The sequence below is a fragment of the Scaptodrosophila lebanonensis genome, unplaced genomic scaffold (assembly GCF_003285725.1).
Source record: "Scaptodrosophila lebanonensis strain 11010-0011.00,11010-0021.00 unplaced genomic scaffold, SlebRS2 tig00000113-arrow-arrow-pilon, whole genome shotgun sequence".
Classification (NCBI taxonomy): domain Eukaryota; kingdom Metazoa; phylum Arthropoda; class Insecta; order Diptera; family Drosophilidae; genus Scaptodrosophila; species Scaptodrosophila lebanonensis.
Genome location: NW_022060575.1, coordinates 1,296,254 through 1,307,308, shown reverse-complemented (window position 1 = coordinate 1,307,308; position 11,055 = coordinate 1,296,254). Strand labels below are relative to the sequence as shown.

Below are 11,055 nucleotides of genomic sequence, written 5' to 3'. Positions count from 1 at the left end.
ATATGGATAACTAATGTGTGGGTACAAAGTAAGCCGTACATTAGATACGCTTGAGATCTGCTTCTTAAAGGTCAACATGATAAAGTCATTAAGATCTGCAAACAAAAACTGTTGATAAGCTCAATGAAGCGTGAAGCCAGTTATTGAAATTCAAAGTTGCTTGTCTATATCAGATAATGTTAATGTTTAATATTATCATATATTGCCTTCAAAATAATTTGCATGTCCCCATCATTTCTCTTTTTACAATTAATTAGAATTGTTTTCCGTTGTGCGCTCATAGTTTATGTGCAAAATTAAGCTTTGTGAGTGTCAGATGCATTTACCAGATTGGAAGCCAAACGACCTTTGTTTGTGACTTCTAATTATTTATATGCATTCAATATCGATTTGCATAGAGAATTTAGTAGAAGCGTTTGGTATAATGTCAGAACTTGTTGTCCAGGTGAAAATGAGGGCTGAAATAATAGAATCAATAGCAACAAAACTCATCTGTTCGTTTCAGGTGCAATGTAAAATGTATGTATCCGTGTGTGAGTGTGTGGGTGCACATATGTAAATAGTTAACACGGGCCAACTAGTTGTGAAATTGCATTCCATTGTGGTTGGCTGTATGACAGTGCCTCTCATACTGACCACTCTAATTGCCCATTTATAAGTTTCGAATTGCTCATGCTGGTAATTCAATTTTTATACCAACTTTTCAATACTTTCTAACCCACCTACCATCAGGTGAAACGGGAGATGGACGGAACATCGAAGCCAATCTGAGCACCGCAGGCGCTGTTAGTCCTAGCATTTCTTTTTGGTATCGCCTGAATCGCATCATTTTGCGTTTGTGCTCGACGCATCAGTTTAAAAATTTGCAGGTAAGCTACTTAAATTGTTGAAACTTTTATTTTTTTAATATATCTGTGAGAGCTGAAGTGAATGTGAAGCTCAAAAGCAACTGAGAATCGATTGAAAGCTTAGCGTCGTCTCGTTTGCTATAAATCCTTTCAAATTGCCGACCTCCCAACAACTTCCAGAAATAGCACTCGGGAAAAGCGTCGGAGAAAACTTTTGAATATTTTCGTAGCAGTTCCGCAGTTTGGTTTTTCTTATTTGCCTCCTTCGCACTTTTCTTTCAGGTGGAAATGCTTTATCAGCGTTATTTTTTGCGCATGAATCAAAGTAACACAACGCACATTTTGGTATTGCTCTTGACCCTCATTCTGGCGCTATCCTGCACGCACGTCGTCTTCACCACGCTTCATATTCAACGCAACCTCGCTAGCCAGACTGCTTCGCTTACAGCTGCTAAAACAGCAACAACAACAATTCACAGAGTACTGGACCGAATAACGTTGGAAAGTTTAGCCGTGGACTTAAATTCGACGGACTTTGACAGCAGCAACAACAACAACAGCAGACATCTTGTTGCACCCGAAAAGGAAATGAGTTATCAGCCGGCGCGCACGTTTCAGTTCCACTTTAATGCGACCCTTTCCACCGCCCGCACGCCAGTCGCGAATGAGCACGCATCGTCGCAAATTGGTCAGAAATTTGCGAATGGCATCAAGTTGCGGCGACGTAAGCGCCAGCATCAGCATCAGCATCACCACCAAAATCCCCACCCACATGAAGCAAGGCGTTATACTTTACCCGATTTCGGCGGTTACAACTATGTTGACGTTGATTTTGATGTTGACGATAATGTGCGGCCGCAGCCACCAACGCCAATCGTTTTGGAGTCCTCGACGCGCCGCCTGTCATTTCAGCGTGGGCAAAAGCACAAACATTATCGGCGTTTGCACAAACATCGCTACAAGCAGCGGACCAGGTGAGTGGGGGATACAGGCAACTGAAAGTGCGCTGGTTTTTAAGCTTACCAACCGGCCATTTAGCCGTCACCAACTGTTTAATAATTAAATGTTATGCGCTTGGCATTTTGACAGGCAGCGTGCGTTACGCATACGCCATGTTGTGCACCCTACTTATGAAAAAACCATTCATGACCGTCAGTGAAGAGTCTTCTTCAGGTGAATTTAAAATTTTTAAAACTGGCGCATACTTTTCATTACTTGTTTGAGGGCAAAACTATGCTTTGAGTTATTCCCTTTTTGTAATGTTGAAACAAACAAAAATGGTTTAAGAATCATATTCTAATTATTATCATGAAACTTTAGTTTCCTTGCCTAATGGATTAAATACTAGTTTTGTATGTAACATCCAGAAGGAGGTGGGAAAGGTTCCACTGCATAAATATAAGATGGATTGTACTACTGGTTTATTGGAATATGTAAATCGTTAAAGAGTAATATAAATACAACAGATTGGAGAAGAGTTGAATTTCAACCCGACTAATACAATTGTATCAGTTACCAACTGATATATAAGTTCGAGGACTGCTACTGACTAAATTCTGCTGATGATTTTATTCCAGCTGATGACTGACTTCTGTATATTCTTCTGATACATATATTATTGCTATAGGTGCCTGGATGACGAGGTGCGATAGCATATTTCTTCCTTCCATTTGTATGAGCACACGGATTTTGGAAAGCATCAGAGGTGGACTAATCAAATTTGGTTTGTGGGCTCCACTAAATCCAATAAAGGACATTTAAAATATTTTTCAACTGATCTACAAATTAATTGTATACATAAGTTGTATTTCGATTTAATTGTTGTATAACTGCAATAGGTCCTGTTTAGATGCAGAAAAGTATGCTACAACGTTGCACAGACCTTGCTAGAACCCCAGTTAAACGTCGATTTCATTTGAGCATAAAAAATAGGCTAATAAATTGTATTGCCTTAGAATAACTGAAATCTGGAATTATTGTCGTATTTAAATTGGGTGGTGAAAGAGTGCGCATAAATCAAATTGAAAGCGACAGGAGCCGAAAAGTGAAAGTGGCTGCCAGTCAGAAACACATAAAACAATTGACAAGGCAGTCAAATTGTGCAAATTGCTATGAAAATGCTTTCAATTGAAAATTGCGTCGAGCTAGAAATTGGCAAGGCAGTGTTTCGCACAACACGTGTCGAAAATATTTCAAAAAAAGAAGATTCCCAGCCCATAAGCACACATGCACCCACACATGCTCAAACGACAAAGCACACAAATATTTGAAAGGTGTCGCATACACATAGTTCGATAGAAGAGGCACCTTAGCATGGAGAGGGGTTGCGCCCAGGGAAATGTTGAAGCAATACATAAAATATGAATACATATGTGTATATATAGATCATGCCGGACCGAAAGCATCGCTCACAATGGGGGCTGCTATTAACTTGGCCAAGGAATTTACATTTAGATTTATTCTCATACACGTATATACTTGTATTTATGCAACGATGATAGATAGGGCGCCAAATATTTTTGTAATGCATTCTCTATTCTCTGGAATAGCTTGGATTATATCGTATCTGTATATATGTATACTTATTTTTTCGTTTTATATTTAGCAAACGAATAAAATTTGTTTTTATCTTATTTTTCTGCCTATAAGATACAGATTACGCACTGAGCGCGCTTTGGCCATCCCTGATGTACATATTGATGATAATCATGATGCTTCTGCTGGTCGACCGAATGCTGATGATGATGAGGATGGCGCTGGTGTCGACATTATTGACATGGCTACGAACGCAGATGGCATTAAACACATTACGCATACGCCTCGTGTACGCGCCGCATCGCATCAGAACAATGAAGCTAGACGCCAAGCCATGGAAATCGAGGCACGTGATGAAGTGCTCAACATGACGGTGAGGCTGGCTAACGAGCCAGATCGCGAGGATGGAACAGCCGATATGTTTGATGATAATGCCGACACTTCATTGAATTACATTTTGTCGTCTGTGATTACACAAATTGATGAGACAGTGCTCGTCTTTCTCATTGCCATGCTAATTTGTGGCATTATCTATGCATGTGAGTGTTCGCTTGCATATTTCTTGTCATTTTTAACGGTTTTCGTGTTAAATATGTATGTCGCCACTTCTTTCTAATTGCCAGCATCCCCTTGGCAATTTGTTCTGTGACAGCGTTTTACTTTAGTAGCTTTAACTCTTTCACTCCTTCTACTTTGTTTGCTTTCATCTGCTTTCAGTTCTGCTCTGCATACTCTCTAAGCCAGCCATGAATGAAATATTCCTCGTGTTGGTCTCCTATGTCATATTGGGCACGTTTCTGGGCATTGAGATTGCCGTCAGCTATGCTATGCAGCCCAGGTGAGTGCTTGGAAAGTCCTTGGGTAGGATAGGGTAGGGGAGGGGGACATCTATTGCTTTGTTTTTTCCTTTTCCGTTTCTTGTTGCCGCCGGCACTCGGTTGAAAATTAATCAAAAGCTCAAGGCACAACTGTTGAGGCACTAATTAGAACGCTATAAATACAATACTAATTGCTTCTAAAATTAGAACATGGGAAAAAGTTTCGCTAAGCAACAACAGCTAACAATTAATTTAGTAGTAAAGAAACGAGGCGGAAAATGAAAAGGGTTTGCAAGGGCACGAAATGTGACTTTGAATAGTGTGCCTTTGAGTTCTACACCAGCACATAGGGCAGACAATTGACATGGAAAATATTAAATGCAAATCCAATGCGCACAATACTTCAAGATAGCAAGGGAATCTTCAGTGTATTTACATTATTATGTGGAATATGATCTCTTATTTCCGTAGTTACAATTAATAATAAATTATTTTATTTAACCGGGTTGATCAAGTTTGAATATAAAAACTGAGCTGAAAGATTTTGATAGACATTGTGTCTTTTGGACTGCAGGGTTTTTTTTTGCACGACTTACAAACATATCGAACGAGTGTTTCATCGGATGGTCTTAAGAATATCGGCTAAAGTCTTTTAAGTGGCTTCTACGTTCACATAACGTTCTCCTTTTACCGCCAAATGTATTATTCCGTAAAGGTAAAAGTCGTACGGTGCCAAATCAGGCAAATTCGGGGAGTGGTTGATGATTAAAATGTGATTTTTGTCAAGAACCAGACCCAAGTGTTCGATTAAAATGCGAGCTTAAGAACGATGTCAATAATTGCTCTTCATTGGACAATCTTTTTTGTCTTCCAATGGAAGAAATATCATGGAATTTTTACTTAGCCCATACAGATAGCGTGAACGGGAAATGCCATATTTTAGTTTACTTTGGAATATATCTTGTATGAATATTAAAATCAAAATTGCAAGTCCAACAATACATTATTTTTACGAGAAGCACTTGCATTATTTAATAATGAGCTAAAAGCATTATGTTATGTATTGTGTATGACCTCTGCCTTTGATTTCCCTTTGATTTAGAGTTCCTGTTTTTGTAACCACTTGCACTTTCCTCTTTCCATCTCACCACATCTCATGTCGACAGCAAATCCTTTAACGGCAGCGCCTGTTGCATTGTGCTCGTCTACATGACATACACAATGTTGCCGCTGCGTTTGAGTGAGGCGCTTATAGGTGGCGTGTTGCTCAGTGGCATGCACCTATACACCTGTCTGCGAAACGTGTCCTCGTCAACGACAGCGACAACAACAACAATGCCAACAATGACAGAAATTCACTGGCAGGAGGTGAGTTAGTTATTGCCCTAAGCCATGTGTGTGTGTGTGTGTGTGTGCTTGTATGAGTGTGTGTGTATGGTTAAGGTTGCACGCGTGTTTGTCATTTAGTTGTGCAACAGCTGCTGCAAATCAACGGTTAGCTTTTAACCCTTTCTTACTAGAGCGTGCTGAAAACCACGAGGTTGACAGAAACATCTGATATTAATAGTCAGCAAACAGATTGTGGATATTATTTCGTGATGTAGACTTATAATAAAACAATATTGGCCGTTTTGAAATAGATATTGTATGTATATAAGTCATGGATTGGTGGTATGGTATGGTATCATCTGAATTGTTACTAAAAAAGATCCCCGTTTTAAAAAGTATACTCCAGCTGGTTATCCTTTTATTAATATAGAAGATAATGTTTGACATTCCATTGTATTTATAAAGATGTCAAGTCGAAGTAAATTCGAATTCAATATTTTTACGAAATATAGTTTATTTTGGGAACAAATGTCAACTGATACGCTAGACAAGCTTAAAAGAGATAATCATTAACTAATAGCTGCAGTCTTTGGACATTAGCCGATCACGCTCATGCCATGACGGCAGCCCTTCATCACAACCAATAGTGCTAGTGCCTAGAAATATGGAAAATCTCATACAAGGACTACATTTTAGCCAAGTCGATATTTGATACTTAAATAATCGATTATACAAAAAATCTATGAACATATTGATTTTAAATATACTTGGGCTATATTCCCGTTTTTCTAACATTTAGGGTAAAATTTCAAAAAAAAATAATAAATGCTTTCAAAAAGTGTTAAATTTATTGATCCATAATTTGAAGTTTCTTTTTTTGTAAGGCTATTATATTTAGAAAAAGAATAATAAACTTGTTTAAAAATCAATGTGGTATAGTCAAGTATAAGCAGTCTTAAAATTATTTATTCTTTTTTTATACATAAATTGCAATGGCAGCTACTTGTATGTTTCTCACAATTTTTCAATATTTGTAAATGCAAAATTATATCTAGCTAGGGGGGAAAAAGCCAGGGAAAAGATTACATTGTATTTTCAATATACATTTTTTTTAATTATATAAAGCTTTAGATATAATTTATTTAACTTAAATTTTATATTCATTTTTATTCCCTAACACAATGAATTTAAATACCAAAAACTTAAATTTCTAATAAATACGAATTTCTTTAGTATTATATGCCTTTAAATAAGGCTCTTTAGAATAAAAGTGGGCAGACAACTTTAAAAAAGTTAAGTATTGTTGGGTTAATCAATCGCTTTTCTGCTAAGTTACTATGAATCGGAGTCAATGGCGTCCATTAAAGCGCACAAGCCGCCAATTGAATGCCTTCCACTACCTTCGACATACAGCTGTTGCGGGCTGTTAAATAGTTGGTTGGTTTGTTGGATGTCTAGCTTTAATTGTGCGACAATTGTCAGCACGCACATCGGATTAATACATAAGCTGAAATACTGAGCAAGTTGGCCGTCATATATAAATAAAGGAAATCTCTACAGGTTGCACAGACGAGCGGAAATGGTGGCACTTGCCACTCGTTGCCGTCGCTATTGCCGTTGCCATTGCCGTCGTATTGCCATTAAGTGCAGTGAGAAAAAAATATAAATGAAATGAAATTGCCGCAAAATTGAATGAAATTTGCAGTGCCAGGAAAAAGAGGCGAGAGATGCTCAATAGTCGTGTGTGGCCGTGTGTGTTTGTTGGTGTTGTGTGTCTACATGTATGAGAGTGTGTGGCTGTGCAAGTGTTGTTGCCTGTCTGTGACGTGCTGTTGCTTTTATAACTGATTTATTATGATTTTTATTGTATTTACTTTAATGTTATTAATTTATAACCATTTAACAACCTCCTCTCTCTTCTGTTGGTCTGTTCTGCGGCTCTGTCTTTTGGCGCCCACAGCTGTTGTGTACGTGCGTGGCATTGTTTTTGGCCAATTTGACGGGCATCTATACGCACTGGCCAAAGGAGAAGGCCCAACGTAAGGCCTTCATAGAGACCCGCCAATGCATCGAGGCACGATTACGTACCCAGCGCGAAAATCAGCAGCAAGTGAGTAAAAGTTCTAAATAATGCCGCCTAAGAGCATGCTTTGCCAACAACACACGATTTGCATTTACAACGTTGCTTATGCAAATAAACCAGGCATCCAATCTCTCTGACAGGCAAATGAACAAGAGTTGATTCGAAAAAGGCAAACCCCATCAAAATTCAATCAAGACTTCAAAATGGGCATCAAAGTGAAAGTTCTCTGAGCTTTCACTTGCCATTTTTGTGAGTCTGAGTATAGGTATGGGTATGTGTAATCGTGTGGGCGTCTGCGTATGTGTCTGTCTGTCTGTGTGTGTGTATGTTTGAAATGCGCAAAAATGCGGCGAACAAGCGATAGCAGCAGAAATAAATAAACATACATACCCACATATTAGGATGGTGAAATACGCAAATGAATTTTACAGCAACCGAGTGAGCGATAGACAGGATTAGGACGTGTTTATACGCATCGTTTCACTTATCAAATCAAAATCAATTGGAATTATTTATGAATTTTTGCTTTTTATTATTTGGCATAAAATACAACAGGTGTACTACAAGTATATGCACATAAATTATCCATAAAGTTCGTATTGAGCATAGAATTGAGATCTAATAGGGTGAAGGGTGTATAATATATGAAGATATTTTGTGGGAGAGCGGAATTTGTTGAGATATTGAAAAGGTTAATATTTATCTAAATACATGATTTAACCTATAGTAAGACCGTCTTTTAGATAATATGGAAACATTTATTCTGGGAATTTATGCAAGTTCTGTCAATTAGAATTTGATTTAAAAATATAATTTTTATTATGGACAAATTTCTCATCAAATGTTTCAAATTTATCAAATCGATTTAATTAAAAATTGCTACAACATTTTTATTTGATTCAAGAAGTTTATATACTTTATTTTAATAACTGCTTCTTTAACAGATTTTAGAAAAAAAAAAATATATTTAGGAATAGATAATAACATGAATCATTTTTATTATAGTAGTCTTCATGATTTTTTTTTACAAAATTTAACAACAATTTAATTATTGGAACAATTTAGCTTAAATTTGATTATAGTGAGATGGCTTCATCCTAGTTTCTTACCATTAGTTACAGCTTGTTTTTCTGTATCTATAAAAATGTATTTACCAATAAAAATAGGATATTCAATTTGTATAAAAAATAATAAACACTAACACAACTAAGTGAGTCAGTCCCCGACGACGGCACCTACCTACCTACCTATCATAACTAACGAAGGAGGCAAAATATCACTCAAAATTACTTTTAATAATTGGGAGCAAGAGGTTACTGGCACAATAAGTATAATTATGATTATGATCATATTTCGCAGTCTAAACAGCCCTTAATCAAACTCTGTGCACAAAAAGGAGCAACGTGCCATGGCTTTGATTGCCAACAGCTTCTGAAGGAAAAGCTGAAAAGGCGTCTGCTATGCCTTTGTCGAGCCTTTAACTTGTTGCTGCTGCTCCTGAGTCTGCTGTTCGTGTCAGGCATTTTATGTCACCAAGGAAGTAAGCAGAAAAGCAGGCGGGCTTACAAACAACTGTTTGCAATCACACGCGCGTCCACGCATTTTCCATAGCATAATTTAAGGCGCTCGCAAGTTAAGCAAACGTACCATTATACACTTGGTTGTGTTTACTTATTATGCCTCGTTATATTTGTGTCTGCTGATGTCGTTGTTGTCGTTTCAGGAACGTCTGCTGCTCTCCGTGCTGCCGCGTCACGTTGCTATGGAGATGAAGGACGACATTGCAGGACAGCCACGTGATACGCAGTTTCATAAGATTTATATACAGCGACATGAGAATGTCAGGTGAGTGCAAGCATAACTACACACCTAAACACCTACAAGCATAACATACACATGCACGCATTCATGTGTAAATTTATTTGCATGTAAAGTCAATAAAATGTTGGCTTCGAGTGTGACTCTGTTTGTTTGTGTGTGTGTGTGTGTGTGTGTGAGTATGTTTGAGTAACCCGACCGCTTGGCAGCTCCGTGACTTTTTATGTAAAGCACCGGTGCAGAGTGAACCTGATTTTTGTCAACTGTCATGCATAACGTTCACGTTAGTCTGCCCACTAACTGGAAACCCAGCAAACATTTTCTACCGATGAAAATAGTCATAATAAAAGTGTTCATATAAATGGAAAAGTTACATTTATCATGGTTAGGAGAAACTCTTTCAGCTTCAAGGCTCTGAGGGTAGAATTAAAAATTAAAATTAGAGAAATTATTGAGGTGAATGAGTATATCATTCTACCGTTTCCTACTGTTAAGTACGGGAAAGAATTATGAATTAATTTATTAAGCTAATTCCTAATTCATTTATTAAGCTAAGTGGCATATGATATATATTCTGTACAATGCTTAACATTGTAGCTGTTCTTCTTCGCTATAATATGATACAGCCTTAGTATATTTATGGTAGTTATGTGAACAACAAAACTGGGACATATTTAAAGTCCTATTTAGTTCATCGTTTTAAGGATGAAAATTATGAAAATCATCATGTACAACAATTTTCAAAAATAGTTAGATCAGTTATTGCAAAATTTTTAAACTAGTATCCTACTACCTATCTGACAGCTTAATCTAGTTGTATATGTAGTTGTTTATTTAAGACCTGTCCTAGGAGGACAATTATTCAATTTTATGCGGACTGGTAATTTCTATCATGCTATAATCTGAAACAAACTAAATTTGTGTGAGTTCACTTCTGTGAACAATAACGTTGATTTCTTCCTAATACAGGCATATTTTTTGCCAAAAAAAAAAAAAAAAAAAAAAAAAACACCTGCAAGAAGCAAACATTGACAATTCCTAAAAGAGATAGAGAAAAAGAATTGTATTTTGTTGACGTCAATATAGGCATTATCTAGAATATATCCTTCATCTCAATGCTGGCAAGGATTCGATGCAATTGAGCATTATAAAGCATAATTTTAGGAGCCACCTGTTTGTCGTCTGACTCGTTGCTGTCACCGCCTGTTTGCCATTCTATTGCTCACACCTGCACCTCTCCACCAGCTTTCTGCTCTGTTGTCTGCCATGTTTTGTATTAAATTACGCGCTGAGCTGCTTAAGCCGCTCAGTTACGAGTGGCGCAGTCGTAAAATTGGTAACGCAAAGATGAAGAGAAAAAAAGAAAAACGTGAGCGGTAAACCACGTCGCAAGCCCGCTAACTTGGCATTGACGCTGATTTGGGAGTGCATGTGTCTGAGTGTGCATGTGCGTGTGTGTGCGTGTGTGTGCGTGTGTACTCGTTAAACATAAATAACAAAATGCTGCCAACAGACACATTTATTTAGCAGGACTTTAAAATTTAACGTGAGCCAAAGCGAAAAATTGTGTCGGCTTTTGCCCGTGACTAAAATAGTGGAATATATTAAAAAATTCTTTGCCACA

At 37.5% G+C, this 11,055-nt stretch overlaps 1 protein-coding gene across 1 annotated transcript in view; it reads left to right on the top strand.

Annotated features, from left to right (window-relative positions):
* Positions 1-3,677: 3,677 nt before the first annotated feature.
* The window catches only part of LOC115628351 (adenylate cyclase type 6), a 28,288-nt gene continuing 20,910 nt past the window's right edge, over positions 3,678-11,055 (top strand). The window contains exons 1-5 of the mRNA XM_030524424.1: positions 3,678-3,922; positions 4,101-4,221; positions 5,368-5,569; positions 7,491-7,640; positions 9,337-9,458. Coding sequence (XP_030380284.1) covers positions 3,718-3,922; positions 4,101-4,221; positions 5,368-5,569; positions 7,491-7,640; positions 9,337-9,458 — 800 coding nt within the window. The 5' untranslated portion in view covers positions 3,678-3,717. The remainder of the gene's footprint in view (positions 3,923-4,100; positions 4,222-5,367; positions 5,570-7,490; positions 7,641-9,336; positions 9,459-11,055) is intronic.